The following is a 15810-nucleotide window of genomic DNA, read 5'->3' as shown; positions in this document are numbered from 1 at the left end:
TCATACACTTCATCTTGGCTATCTACCTTTTGGTAGTTGGTATATGTGGAGGCAACAGCGATTAGCACTTCTTTCAGCCCATAGCGCAGAACTATTCTCCCCCCCCCCCCCCCCTCATTACTCTGTTGTTTCCTTCCTTTGGTATATTCGGGAGTCACCTCGGACACATTTTCCAGATAGTAAGACTAAAAGGTGGAGAGGGTCCTCCAGCACACAGCCTGTAAAGACAGCCTCAACTCTGTTTCTGTGTGAAAGGGGTGTGTTTGTGTCCCTTCTTTAAGCCTGCCCCTATAACCCTGCCTCCACTTATCTTTCCTCCATTTTTGCTAGTGTTCTATGTGGTTGGATATCCTTACCTCAGCCAGGCTGAGAAAAATATTAGAACTATATTCTTGCTTTCCCTTTAATTTACAATATTTTTCAATCAAGTTACTTGGAATCCATATATATTTTTAGTTTGGCGTCTTTAAGACTACCTGAGCTAATCATTACACGGCAGATATCTGGATCAGTGTATCCTCAGCAACAGCTTTGGATTGCGGGGCTAACCTGGGATGTGACCTTGGGGCACTGGGCTGTCCATTTCCAGACCTTTGTGTACTACAATAGTTAGCAGCAGAGTGCTCCCCAGGCCTCAAAGCTGTGGCATAGCCTCTGGTGTGACTGAGTCTCCAAAGCACCTGTAGCTACCTCACGGATGATATCGTCGGGTACCATTTTAACGTTTCTGTTCCCACCATTTTAATACAGTGATGGTTAAAGCTGAGTGAACTGTGAACTGACAGCATCCGCTAGGTGAAGATTTGAGTGTTCTGCACTTCCTTCCCTGCCATTCTGCCTGGAAGTAGTACTATATCCCTGTTCCTCCTTCTTCTGAAACACCATGTGGATCATCTGGTCTAGTTCTACTGCCCTTCTTCAGTGACTTCACCTCAGGACACCCATAACCCTCATCAGCACCTTTTGCTTACCTATGTTAATACAAAAGGCCTTTCTTCACTTTAGGCCTAGGTTTTTATTTTTTTAGCTATGCTGTGCAACATGAATTTTCAAGGACACACAAAGGGCAGTTTAGCTGCAACAGGTGACCTTAGCTACTACTCTACGGCTGCTTTTAGGGACAACTACTCAATATTCCCAAAAGGATTGAATGCCTGAATCTGAGATCCTGGGACTGCTTACTACAGCTTTGTCCACAGCAGAGTCTCCTAGAGTTCTACTGCTAGAGACTTTTGATTTTCTGTCAGTTTTCTGTACATAAGCAATCTACTAGCAGAGGCTCTAAGCATGCTCCAGCACCATCAATACTTCTGTTGGTATTGACTTTTATCTTTGAAACAAGGGGGAGATTTACTAAAATTGGAGCACTCAGAATCTGGTGCAGCTGTGCATGGTATAAATACAATAAGTGCTGCGCTTGAAGGCACCTATTTAAATAGGTGAAATAAGTAAATAATGTGTATAACTGACAATACAAGCAAGTGAATACAAAAGTTCATGAAAAAATGATTCACTCTGGTGCGTCTCAAGCTGAATTACAAGTCCGCAGATGGCATTCAGGGTGAATTATCCTGCTAAGTTCTCCGCCCTTGGCGACTCTTGGAACTCAATTATAAGCAAGTAGAAAAAATAAGTACCCTTACCAGATGGGTTGGACACATCCACCTTATAGTAGTGTGTCTTGCAAGCTTATGGGGGGGCTCCGGCCACTCACCCCAGTACACCGACCCGATATATTTTCCTCTCAGGGTTCCTCGCGGTCTGCGGATAGGAAAGGTGAGTGGGATTTCCGTGTCAAACGCTGCGACCGAACTTGATGCCAGACGTCCCGCAAAAGTTCACCATAAAGGAAATAGAGCATAGAATACGCTTCGCATGGTGAAATACAACCAATGATGGTTTATTGAAAAAAAATTTCGATCAACAAAACTAAAATTATAAAATCACGTGATACATAAAAAATAGCAATGTGGGGAGCAGACAACTGCTAGTCTGCTCCCCACATTGCTATTTTTTATGTATCACGTGATTTTATAATTTTAGTTTTGTTCATCAAAAAAAAAAAATTCAATAAATCATCATTGGTTGTATTTCACCATGCGAAGCGTATTCTATGCTCCATTTCCTTTATGGTGAACTTTTGCGGGACGTCTGGCATCAAGTTCGATCGCAGCGTTTGACACGGAAATCCCACTCACCTTTCCTATCCGCAGACCGCGAGGAACCCTGAGAGGAAAATATATCGGGTCGGTGTACTGGGGTGAGTGGCCGGAGCCCCCCCATAAGCTTGCAAGACACACTACTATAAGGTGGATGTGTCCAACCCATCTGGTAAGGGTACTTATTTTTTCTACTTGCTTATAATTGAGTTCCAAGAGTCGCCAAGGGCGGAGAACTTAGCAGGATAATTCACCCTGAATGCCATCTGCGGACTTGTAATTCAGCTTGAGACGCACCAGAGTGAATCATTTTTTGGGACTGTTCTCAAATACTTCATGAACTTTTGTATTCACTTGCTTGTATTGTCAGTTATACACATTATTTACTTCTTTCACCTATTTAAATAGGTGCCTTCAAGCGCAGCACTTATTGTATTTATGTTATGTGAACTTGGTTTGTTTGTGTGCTAGCAGCTGGGCTGTGTTCTTCACAGAAATTTTGTAGTTTTATCACTTTTCCTTTCACTTGTTTTTGTTTGAATTAGCGCAGTGTTTTCCTTTTGTTTTGCAGCTGTGCATGGTAGCCAATAAGAGTCTAACTTCAGCTTGATCAATTAAGCTTTAGGCCGCGTACACACGAGAGGATTGTCCGTCCAACTAAGTCCGTCAGACAATCCGACAGACAGTCCGTCCTACTTTTGAATGAACGGACTTGACCACACACGATGAACAGACAGTCCGCTGAAAGCTTGCGTGATGACGTGTACAGCACGTACGACGGGACTAGAAATACGACGTCCAATACACTGCAATGCAACCTTCGGCCGTGTAAATCCTTTCTGTGCATGCGCCATACTTAGTCCGTCCAACTAGCCTACTCACGAGCGGACTGTCCGCTGAAACCAAAGTTGGACGGACTGTATTACGGAAATTCCGAAAGACTTAGTCCGCCAGACTGTCCGCTGAAAAAGTCCGCTGAAGCCCACACACGAGCGGACTGTCCGCTGAAACACGTTTCAGCGGACTAAGTTGGACGGACAATCCTCTCGTGTGTACGCGGCCTTAGCAAAAAAAAAAAAAAAAAAAAAAAAAAAACCTCGAAGCGGTTTGGTTTCTATCCAGAGCTGCACCAGATTTTGCACTCTCCAATTTTAGCAAAAAAAAAAGTTTTTTCCCAGTATCATTCTTACCTAGGTGGATGCAGCATGGGTCCGATGCTGCATCTGTCCCCTGGCGTCTCTGCACTGAGAACAGAGCGATTAAGCACCGCTCGGTTCTGACAGCTCCCCGAGCAGAGAGCTGCAGACTGTCAGTCACAGCTCTCTGCTCTGCCCTCCCCTCGCTCATTGGAGTGCTGGGCTGTGGAGGGGGCAGGGACGGCTGGCTCAGGCTCTCAGCGGCTCGCTGAGAGTCTGAGTCGGGTGAAGGTCCAGGGCCCTGGCAGATTCAGACTCAATTGTCATGATGACGTGGTGCCTTGACTGACTTCTGTGACATCAGGAAAGAGCAGACTTCAGCCCACTCTCTGATGAAAAGGGGTCATAGTAGTGCAAAACTAACTGCACTCCTGTGATCCATAGGAAAAGTACAGCCAAACAAGCTTTGGCTGTACTTCTACTTTAACCTTTTCACTGCCAGAGCCGTTTTTGCATTTTTTGCAAACGTTGTAAAAATAATTTTAGCCCTAAAGATGATGTGAAAGTAGACACTCCCCGGTATCGGGGGTGTGTGAGAGCAATTGGGCTGCCTGTCAATTTCACACAAAATCACAGTGGCTGCAGCCACTGGATTGTGTGCGATATTCCCGCTGTCAGGTCTTAGCAGCGAAAGGGTTAATCAAATCACCCAGGATGTAAATTTGATGAAGGCAGACACGTTTGATGTTGATCCTGTGTGACAACAGTGGTTCCCTTTATGGATACAGTGGAGAAATATGTGTAGCCATGAAGTGTTTTATTCTGAGGTATCAGGCTTTACCTGAAACCTGAAAGTTAAAGGACAAAACAACTGAAAAAAAAAAAAATCTAATGCTGTAAGATATTACATTTTTGATTTGGGCTCAGATATAATTAAGGCTTCATGCACATAAGCATATGAATTTATATTCTGAATAGGCTGGATTTTTTCTTGCACGCACATATGGTGTTGAGCGTACTTGTTCTACTGACCAGAATATTAATTTAGTCTGGCTATTGGAATACACAAGTAAATTATGCTCATAAGCTTCTCCCTCTCTTGGTGTAGTCTTATGTTATGCCTATAAACGCTGCTCTGAAAATACTGATCTAAATGTCTGATGTGCATGGCCACATAGGCTTACACAGACCTGCATTTAATGCCAAAAAATAAATAAATATGCTTCTTATGCCTGGTTGCATAAGGACTTAATGACCATCGTACTCTATCAGTAATTTTGAGCAAGGATCGTAAAGTAAATTCTAACAATTGATCAGTACAGGTAAATAAAATCATACAAATATGTTTTATTGATTCTGACCTGGCCCCAAAACTTCCTGATGACTTTTCTTTCATGAGGGTTGCCCCAGTATGGCAGCACCTAAAATGAAACACAACATCACAAAAAACAATATATAGTAGTATATAAATATTTTTATTAATACTTTATTTTCATTTATTTATATCTTTTCAATCAGGTAAATATAAAATATTATGCAGAAACATTTGATATTTACCACATGCTGCCTGCGGGTGGCAAGTTCAAAGCTGGATTGCAAACTTTTGACAAGCTCTTTCTACTGTTGCTATATGAAGCAGACTTGAATAGCAGTAGAAATCAGATTGCACCAATTGATGAAAGACTTGTAAATGAAAAAGGACAAGGGACCATGCTTGGCTTTGATCTTAGAAAGCAAACAATGCTTTGCATTCTGAGCATCATGGAAAATTGAGTACTGTCCGTGATACTTTTTTTATTTGCACTAACATACAATTTTTCAGGACAAGCTTTCGGGGTATGTCCCCTTCTTCAAGGTCCAAGCATCATGGATAAATGTTTATTGGTAAACTAAAGATTTCATGTAATCTTTTTAAGGATGTTATAAAATGTCAGTGTGCATATTTTAACTTAAAAACACAGAAAAAAATATAACGTAACAGGTGTTGAATAAATATAAATATTGTTATTACTATTTCATTCACTAAACTGAAATTTTAAAGTACAACATAAAAAAATAAAAAAAAACACATTAAAGAGGAAGTAAACTTCCTTTACTGCCTTTTACCTATAGGTAAGCCTATAATAAGGCTTACCTATAGGTAGTGTAAATATCTCCTAAACATACACCGTTGTTTAGGAGATTTTAGGACATCACAGCGCTGAAGGAACAGCCACCCATACCATTCCGTCAAAGTCATGTGCCGTGAACAGCGGCTCCCATGCAAATGCGTGAGAGTGACTTCATCGGGGCTTCGGCCAGTCACAGAGCTGGAGCCCGCGAACCCGGAAGCAAGACGGATGAAGATGGAAGCAGCTGTAGTGCTGACTTAGCCCCCTTTCACACTGGGGCGGTGCAGCCGTCGGCGGTAAAACGCCGCTATTTTTAGCGGCGCTTTACCGTCGTTTTAGCGGCAGTCTGCGGGAGCTAGCGGGGTGGTTTTAACCCCCGCTAGCGGCCGAAAAAGGGTTAAAAACCCAGCGGCGGTATAGCCATGCTGTCCCATTGATTTCAATGGTTAGGAGCCGTTTAGCAGCGGTGAATACACCACTCCTTCACCGCTCCAAAGATGCGGGTAGCAGAACTTTTTTCACCGTCCTGCTAGCGCACCGCTCCAGTGTGAAAGCCCTACGGCTTTCACACTGGCGTGAAAGGGGTCAGTTTTTTCAGGCGCCCCAGTGTGAAAGGGGCCTTAGCGGTGCTGGAACAGCTTTAAGGTAAGTTTCACATAATGTACTAGTACACGATGCATACTAGCACATTATGACTTTATCTTGCAGGAAAAAATAAACCGTCCAGAGATAAAGCAGTTGTTTTACAATGATACATATAAAATCCAGTACATTGATTATTTTATCTTTCAAATGTTTAATTAGCATGATTACATGGATAAATAAATGTTTGCTCTGCCCTTACCTTGAACCTGGGCACAAATCTTGAAAATTCCTGGTGCCAGTTGTTCAGGGTGGAGGCAGGTGAAATAACTAAAAAAGGGCCCCAGATATTCTCTCTCTGTATAAAGAAACACAAATGAATATTGTTCTTTATTTCAAATAAATAACTTTGAACGCACAAAGAAATTAACTTTGACAGCAAAACTATCATTCACCTGTGTGATGGATACCTGACTTTACTATTCCACATAGCTGAAGCACACAGTGACAAGTGAACATGTACTTACTACTGTACTCAAACACCTTGTGGTGCCTGAAAGTACAAATGCATGTCTTTAAATTGTTCTTGGGCATCCCCTGGAAGTTGGAACACTGGGCCAAGAAGTACACTAGGCCTTGTCTTACCTCCAACTTAAAATTGAGCTCCCCCCATCATTAACGTCCAACTGACAGAACCTCTATGGGCAACAGATGATCTGGTATTTGATCAGGGCTTGAAGTAGGCCTGTTCTAAAAAAGCTGGCTTTATCTGATTTTCAATCATGGACTCTGAAAGTACGTTTTAAAAAAGGAAAAGTGGCAGAATTTCTCATCTGCATATGTGTTTCAATTTAGAGCATAAGAAAGCACTGAAGCCAATGCATCAACATCCACAGTACTAACATTCTTAAAGCTTAATCCCATTATAGGTGTTAAACTTTTTGCGCAGAGGAATGCCTGCAGGTCAAAAGACTGCCCAGAGGACCTTATGCCCAAAGCTGGCATTTGAGGAGGCCCAAACATCCACCTAGCAAAACACAGAATGACCAGCTGGCAGTCTTACAAATTTGTGAAAGAGTTGTCTGATGCTAAAAAATCCCAAGAAGCATTCACAGATCTAATGGACTTTGGTTTGATAGAGAAGGGTGGAACCCAATCCTAAAACAATAGTCTTGAACAATGATCTGTCTAAGTCACCCAGAAGTGGTGAAGCAAGAAGCCTGCTCCCCTTTGTGGGGACCATCCAGGATGGCTAACAGGGAGTCAGACTTTCTAATTGAAGCAGTGGCTGCAAGTTAGACACAAACAGCACAATCTACCTTCAGTCAGTGAAGGGAAATCTCCTTCTGATGTACTGGGGTCAGACAGAGGCATGGGAGTTCAATATCCTGGTTGAGGTGAAAGGCTGAAACCACCTTAGGAAGAAAATAAGCTCTGTATAAAGCCAGAAAGTGGGATTATTTATGTTTCGTTTTTTTTTAAGACAAGGCTACCAGTTCAGTCATGTGGGGACAGCGACAAGGAGAGCAACCTTATGGGTAAATGTGGAAAGGGTTAATATCCCTAATAGGATCAAGGGGCAGTTTTTGAGATGCCAAAAGAAGCCAATTCAAATCTCACAGAGTGACAGAAGAATGTACAGGGGGAGCTACATGAGGAACACCTTGTACAAAAGTCCCAATCAAAGAACAGGAGCCTAGCAGTCTCTGGAACAAGATGGCAAGTGCCGAAATTTAGCCCGATTGCAAAAAGATCAGTATTTGTCTGAGAGTAAACCTTTTTTCCTCGCACCAAGTGAAGTGCCTTTTCAACTCAAAACACTACCTTCTATTGTACTCAGCCTCCTCCAAATGCCTTTTTCTTTCCTGTGATATAAGTTAGTGCTAGAAAGTGGCAACCTTCGTTCTTCATGGTCCCACTGTATGTAGGAACATAGCTACCCTATCTTACTTGCTCCCAAGATAAACTAGGAACTATGGACTATAGCATTTGTAGTGTGAAGGAGCAGTGCACTGCTTGTTCCAAACAAACAAAAGTGGGAGGAAAAATGAAGAAAAACATAGTAAGAGATTGGATGGAGTCTGGGTGATGCACGTAAACCAGAAAGCGGCCAGAGGTGACATGTAAGATATTGGCTACAGATAACACACTGCTGACTATTTATAGCAGATATCGCTATATGGCGGTCCAGATCTGGACCGAGTCACTGTCCCATCCAGACAGCTGCAGTTCCACCATTTAACAGCAGGCTCTTCCTCTCAGCCACCGTCACTGCATTCATCCTCTTGGTTCTGACGTCAGAGTCAGGACAGCTCTGGATGGAGGGTGGGAACTGCCAAATTAACTTGATGGACTTGTGTCTTTTTTTAACCTCACCCACTATGTAACTTTTTAAGTTAACCAGCAGGTGACTGGTTGCTAGTGTGCAGGGTGATCCAAGCAACCAATTACAAGCTGGTTACCGGGATAAGTTGTGCAGCTCCAGCCCTCCATCCAGAACTGTCAGTTTCCCGAAGTGAGCTCTGGACCTGCGGGGGAAAAGCTGGGGATGATTTGAAGAAGGGCTGAGAATCTAAAGAAGCAGGGGTGACATAAATAGAGGGGAGGGGTGCTGAAGACAGAAATGTAAAGGGGGGGGGGGGTGAAGCCAGACAGGAATGTGAAGGAGGAGGGGATGGGGATACAAAGGGGGGGGGGTGAGGACAAGAATGTAAAGGAGGAGGGGATCAGAGCAGGAATGTGAAGGAGGAGGGTGCTTACAGCTGCAAGTCTTTTTGGGAATGTCTCTACCAGATTTGAACATCTAGAGAGTGAAATGTTCCCCCTTTCTTCTTTACATAATAGCTCAAGCTTTGTCAGTTTGGATGGAGAGCGTCTGAACAGCAATTTTCAAGTCTTGCTACAGATTCTTAATTGGATTTAGGTCTGGACTTTGACTGGGACATTCTAACACATGAATATGCTATGATCTAAACCATTCCATTGTAGCTCTGGCTGTATGTTTAGGGTTGTTGTCCTGCTGGAAGGTGAACCTCCACCCCAGTCTAAGGTCTTTTGCAGACTTTAACAGGTTTTCTTCTAAGATTGTCCTGTATTTGGCTCCATTCATCTTCATATCAACTCTGACCAGCTTCCCTGTCCCTGCTGAAAAATAGCATCCCCGCATTCTTCCACACGTTTGCTGTGTCCCCCACATGGCTTCTCGCAAACTGGACTTACTATGGCTTTCTTCTTATCGCTCAGCAAAGGAAAAGACGCACGCCAATGCAGGCTAGAGAGTGCTGCTCATCCCAAAAGTACAAGAACAGATTTGGGAAAAGCTCCCCCAGAAATGGGATTTTTAGGCACTCAGGTTGAACTGGATGGACTGGTGTCTTTATTCAACCTTACTAACTATGAAACTATGAAACTATGAAACTATGAAGCTCCAGTAGGACAATAGTGTTATAGGAAAAATGAATATATAATACAGACTGAAATTTCACACGAACAAATAATAACAATTGTTCAAAATATAAGAAAGATGCGCTGGCGCGTTTCAACCCAACCTAGTGGGGTCTTCTACAGAGGGGCAGTCTGCTGTGGAAAACACACCATGAGTAAATGTGTAGACCATTGTATGCACACATGATATATGTATAGACATGGCACACACTAGTCACATAGTTACCCCAAGCTGTATATCCAAAATACAGCGTCGAAAAGAGTTTTTAGTCCAATGTGGAGATCCCTTTAACCACTTGGGTACCGCGCTATTGCCGAATGACGGCATTAGCGCGGACCTAGATTTCCGGGACTACGTCTATTGACGTCGTCCCGGTTACGAGCGGCCTGCGCGCCCCCTGAGGGGCGCGCGCGGCGCGCTCTGTGATCGGCGAGTCTATGAGACTCGCCTGATCACCGATCCGTGCAAGGGGTCGATCCCGACCCCTTATCACGTGATCAGCTGTCAGCCAATGACAGCTGATCATGTGATAGAACGGAGCCGGTAATCGGCTATTATTCCTCCTCGCGCTGACAGCGCGAGGAGAAAAAAAAAAAGCCGATCACCGGCGGCCGTGATCGGGACATCAGTCCCGATCACGGCCAGCAATGCAAGGCACCACATGCCACCTGCCAGTGCCCACCTGCCTCCCGCAGTGCCATCCTGAAGTATAACTAAAAGTAAAAGTAAGTGCCCACCGTCTGTGCCCATAGTACCCACAGTGCCACCCACAGTGCCACCCCACAGTGCCACCCACAGTGCCACCCAATCTGCCTCAAAGGTGCTGCACCCCAGTGCCGCCCATCAGTGCCCAGCAGTGCCGCCCATCAGTGCCCAGCAGTGCCGCCCATCAGTGCCCAGCAGTGCCACCTATCAGAGCCACCTATCAGTGCCACCTATCAGTGCCCATCAGTCCCATCTATCTGTGGTACCTATCAGTGCCCATCAGTCCCATCTATCTGTGGTACCTATCAGTGCCCATCCGTGCCACCCATCCGTGCCACTTATCCGTGCCACCCATCCGTGCCATCTTATCTGTGCCCATCTTTGCCCATCAGTGCCGCCTTATCTGTGCCTATTAGTGCCGCCTTAACTATGCCTATCAGTGCCCACCAGTGCAGCCTATCAGTGCCCACCAATGCAGCCCATCAGTGCCCACCAATGCAGCCCATCAGTGCCCACCAATGCAGCCCATCAGTGCCCACCAATGCAGCCCATCAGTGCCCACCAATGCAGCCCATCAGTGCCCACCAATGCAGCCCATCAGTGCCCACCAATGCAGCCTATCAGTGCCGCCTTATCAGCGCACTTCAATGAAGGAGAAAAATGACCCGTTTGCAAAATTTTATAACAAACTATTAAAACATGATTTTTTTTTTTTTTTTTTGCATCTTTTTTTGTTTGTTTAGCAAAAAATAAAACTCCGAGCTGCAACTAAATACCACCAAAAGAAAGCTCTATTTGTGGGAAAAAAATGATAAAAATTTCATTTGGGTACAGTGTTGTATGCCCGCGCAATTGTCATTCAAAGTGCATCAGCGCTGAAAGCTGAAAATTGGTCTGGGACTGAGGGGGGTTTAAGTGCCCAGTAAGCAAGTGGTTAAAATAGCCTTCTTTGATCCCTTGTTTTGGTTTGTTCACACAAACGGCTTTTATTTCACCTTGTTCCGTCACACTTGATACTGTATCCCCCACTCCCCTTTTGTAATTAACTATTCTGTTTAAATCACCCCACATTCTTCTTTATCCTCCAGGTGCAACTACTCGCTGCACCCTCACCTATTTGCACACCTCACTTGGTCACCTCTGCTCAGACTTTCAGCCCCTTTTCCTTACACCTTCTATTTTCTTAGCACTTACCTTTCCCACACAAAAGGGAAGGTCCCTTAGTAATCACTTTCACTTCCCGTTTTTTCAATCACCATCTGCACGATTTCTCGTTATCATAGCCCCTTCCCTCACCCCTTTTCAGCATTCCCTTCACTTTCACCATCCCATGTCACTTTGTAGTTCTTTATACATGTTTGGTTTTTTCACTTCACTTATTATTGTTTGTATGAAATTTCAGTCTGTATTGTATATTCATATTTTCTATCACACTATTGTCCTACTGGAGCTCATTTTTTAAATCCCTATGTTTACATTTCCTTTTCTTTTTTATCAATAAACTTTGGAATATTTATAAATATGATTTGACCCTTAATTCTGCTGCCTAAAAATCCAATTTCTGGGGGAGATTTTTCCAAATTTTTTCTTCTTATCGCTCTTCCATAAAGGCCAGATTTGTGGAGTGCACCACTAATACAATGCCTTGCAAAAGTATTCGGCCCCCTTGAACTTTTCAACCTGCTTCAAACATAAAGATATAACATTTTAATTTTTTGTGAAGGATCACCAACAAGTGGGACACAATTGTGAAGTGGAACGAAATCTATTGGATATTTTAAACTTTTTTAGCAAATAAAAAACTGAAAAGTGGTGCGTGCAAAATTATTCGGCCCCTTTACTTTCAGTGCAGCAAACTCACTCCAGAAGTTCAGCGAGGATCTCTGAATGATCCAATGGTTTCCTAAATGACTGATGGTGATAAATAGAATCCACCTGTGTGTAATCAAGTCTCTGTATAAATGCACCTGCTCTGTGATAGTCTCAGGGTTCTGTTGAAAGCGCAGAGAGCATCATGAAGACCAAGGAACACACCAGGCAGGTCCGTAATACTCTTGTGGAGAAGTTTAAAGCTGGATTTGGATACAAAAAGATTTCCCAAGCTTTAAACATCCCAAGGAGTACTGTGCAAGCAATCATTTTGAAATGGAAGGAGTATCAGACCACTGCAAATCTACCAAGACCTGGCCGTCCCTCTAAACTTTCAGCTCAGACAAGGAGAAGACTGATCAGAGATGCAGCCAAGAGGCCCATGATCACTCTGGATGAACTGCAGAGAACTACAGCTGAGGTGGGAGAGTCTGTCCATAGGACAACAATCAGTCGTACACTGCACAAATCTGGCCTTTATGGAAGAGTAGCAAGAAGAAAGCCATTTCCCAAAGATATCCATAAAAAGTCTTGTCTAAAGTTTGCCACAAGCCACCTGGGAGACACACCAAACATGTGGAAGAAGGTGCTCTGGTCAGATGAAACCAAAATCGAACTTTTTGCCCACAATGCAAAACTATATGTTTGGCGTAAAAGCAACACAGCTCATCACCCTCAACACACCATCCCCACTGTCAACCATGGTGGTGGCAGCATCATGGTTTGGGCATGCTTTTCTTCAGCAGGGACAGGGAAGATGGTTAAAATTGAGGGGAAGATGGATGCAGCCAAATACAGGACCATTCTGGATGAAAACCTGTTGGAGTCTGCAAAAGACCTGAAACTGGGGCGGAGATTTATCTTCCAACAAGACAATGATCCCAAACATACAGCAAAATCTACAAAGGAATAGTTCACAAATAAACGTATCCAGGTGTTAGAATGGCTAAGTCAAAGTCCAGACCTGAATCCAATCGAGAATCTGTGGAAAGAGCTGAAAACTGCTGTTCACAAACGCTCTCCATCCAACCTCACTGAGCTCGAGCTGTTTTGTAAGGAAGAATGGGCAAGAATTTTAGTCTCTCGATGTGCAAAACTGATAGAGACATACCCCTAACGACTTGCAGCTGTAATCGCAGCAAAAGGTGGCTCTACAAAGTATTAACGCAAGGGGGCCGAATAATTTTGCACGCCCCACTTTTCATTTTTTTATTAGTTAAAAAAGTTTCAAAAATCCAATAGATTTCGTTCCACTTCACAATTGTGTCCCACTTGTTGGTGATTCTTCACAAAAAATTAAAATGTTATATCTTTATGTTTGAAGCCTGAAATGTGAAAAGGTTGAAAAGTTCAAGGGGGCCGAATACTTTCGCAAGGCACTGTAGTTGTCCTGTGGACAGATTCTCCCACCTGAGCTGTGGATCTCTGCAGCTCCTCCAGAGTTACCATTGCCCTCTTGGCTGCTTCTCTGATTAATGTTCTCCTTGTCTGGCCTGTCAGTTTAGGTGGACAGCCATGTGTTGGTAGGTTTGTAGTTGTGCCATACTGTTTGCATTTTAGGATGATGGATTGAACAGTGCTCTGTGAGATGTTCAAAGCTTGGGATATTTTTTTATAATCAAACCTTGATTTAAACTTCTCCATAACTTTATCCCTGAACTGTCTGGTGTGTTTCTTGGCCTTCATGATGCTGTTTGTTCACTAAGGTTCTCTAACAAACCCCGGAGGGCTTCACAGAACAGCTGTACTTTAAATGAGATTAAATTACGCACAGGTGGACTTATTTTCCATTCACTTCACAATTATGTGGCACTTTGTATTGGTCTATTACATAAAATCCCAATAAAATACATTTACATTTTTGGTTGTAACATGACAAAATGTGGTACATTTCAAGGGGTTAGAATAATTACTCAAGGCACTGTATCTGGGTTATGCGCCCACTATAGGTGAATGGATACTGGCAGATAAATCAAACAGGAAGTCCTCCTCTATATAAGCCCTCCTATACAGCAAGTATCTCAGTTTTGTAGCAAGCAGAGGGGAAGGACCTCTGTGCCCTGTTATGCACTCCAAGAAAAGGATTTTACAAGTATGTAGGAAAAAATCCAATTTTCTTTATTGTACATCACAGGACACAGCAGGCTATAATTATTACTATCTGGGACCTCCCAAAGCAATACACTAGAGGGGAGGGAGACATAACCACAGAGACCCTCACCCAATAGGGACCTATTCTGCCGCCTGTAACATACTGCGGCCAAAGGCAGTATCCTCCGCGGCTCTGACATCCACCTGGTAAAACCCCGTGAATGTATGAACCAAAGACCCAGTAGTGGCCTTACAAACCTGAGCCACTGATGCCTGATGGCGGACAGCCCAAGATTTGCCCACACACCTTTAGAGAGAGCTCTCTCCAGAAAGGGTGTGACTTTGCCCTTTCAAACCATAGGGTTCAATGATTAACTGACCAATCCAATAAGTAATAGTTGACCTGGATGCCCTCTGCCCTTCCTGGGCTTTTCTGGCAGCACAACCAGAATTCCTGACCTGCGCCGCCAACTCAAGTAAATCCTGACCACCTGAACGTCAGAAGGGGGCTGTGCCTCCAGGTGACGTAGCTGAGTGGCCCCGCCCTTTGCCTATATAAGAACTGTCAAAGCGCAGAGCAAGCAGTTGGCAGGAGGCCTCTCAGGAGGCAGATCATTTTTATTTTTTTTATTTTCTATTTTTTGGGTCCGACGGGTGTCGCGATTGATGATGGGTTACATCGAGGTACACGATTTTCTAAATTTTTTAATAAAGGACTTGTCAAAAACGCTTTCCTGCGGTTATTCGTTTTTGACACTTGTTTGGTAAATGGGTAGGATGACGATGTCCTCGATACCCATTCACCAGCAGGGTGTCTAGGACTCCTTCCCAGCCTACTAGACTGGCATCAGTTGTAGAGATTCTCCAAGAGATCATAAGGAAGGAGTTCCCTGTCTCCAATGCTTTATTGCTGAGCCACCAGGTCAAAGATACCCTGGTCTTTGGTGATACGTGAATTGGTTTGTCCAGAGAACAAACGGATTTGTCCCAAGGTGACAGGATGTTGAATTGAAGGGGTTTAGCGTGGAAATTAACTTCCCCCAAGGGGCCAAGTGAATGTCATGAAGAAGCGCCAAGTTGGTTGAATACTCAAGAGTTGAAGTCTGGGAGCAGAGAGTTTGAAGTCTTTCTTGGGGAATAAAAACTCCTGCATAAGTTTGCTGTTTTTTTTCTCTGGTTCAACTGTGGGTATAGGATTGTGTATATAAGATTATGATTTTTTTTTCTCTTTTATTGGTTGAACTAGATGGACTTGTGTCTTTTTTTCAACCACACTAACTATATAAACTATATACTATATACTATATAAGTTGAGTCTAGGATAGAACACAGATACTCCAAGTAATCAGCCCAATGCAGACTTCTGGAGGGCTAGGATCCAACTGATCATTTACAAGTTCTAAAATGTCCACACCACATTGTAGGTCAGGACATGTAACAACTTGTTCACTCCATAGAAGGTCATCCACATAATCCACAATAGGGATGTCCTATGAACATAACAAAGCAAGCACAGGGGCTAGAACCTTGGTGAACATACAACAGTGCAAAGATAGGCTGAATCGCAGAGCCATAGACTTGACATTTTGGACACCCACAGCACAGCAAAATGTTTGCTGATGTGCTAGAAAAATAGGAATATGGTAAGTTTTCCCAGGTTGGGGCCTAGCCTTTTTCTTCTGGGGTAAATGAAAATGCTTACCTTTAGTAAA

At 43.6% G+C, this 15810-nt stretch overlaps 1 protein-coding gene across 2 annotated transcripts in view; it reads right to left on the bottom strand.

Moving 5' to 3' along the window:
* Positions 1–15810, bottom strand: part of INO80 (INO80 complex ATPase subunit) — a 392097-nt gene that overhangs the window by 207868 nt on the left and 168419 nt on the right. For both annotated transcript variants that reach the window (XM_077464921.1, XM_077464922.1), the window contains exons 14-15: positions 6251–6346; positions 4657–4716 (exon numbers count right to left, since the gene is read on the bottom strand). In XM_077464921.1, coding sequence (XP_077321047.1) covers positions 4657–4716; positions 6251–6346 — 156 coding nt within the window. The remainder of the gene's footprint in view (positions 1–4656; positions 4717–6250; positions 6347–15810) is intronic.

Source organism: Lithobates pipiens, unplaced genomic scaffold, assembly GCF_037356315.1.
Source record: "Lithobates pipiens isolate NorthernLeopardFrog02 unplaced genomic scaffold, aLitPip1_a1.2 Scaffold_30, whole genome shotgun sequence".
Classification (NCBI taxonomy): domain Eukaryota; kingdom Metazoa; phylum Chordata; class Amphibia; order Anura; family Ranidae; genus Lithobates; species Lithobates pipiens.
This window is presented reverse-complemented; position numbering and strand designations above follow the sequence as displayed.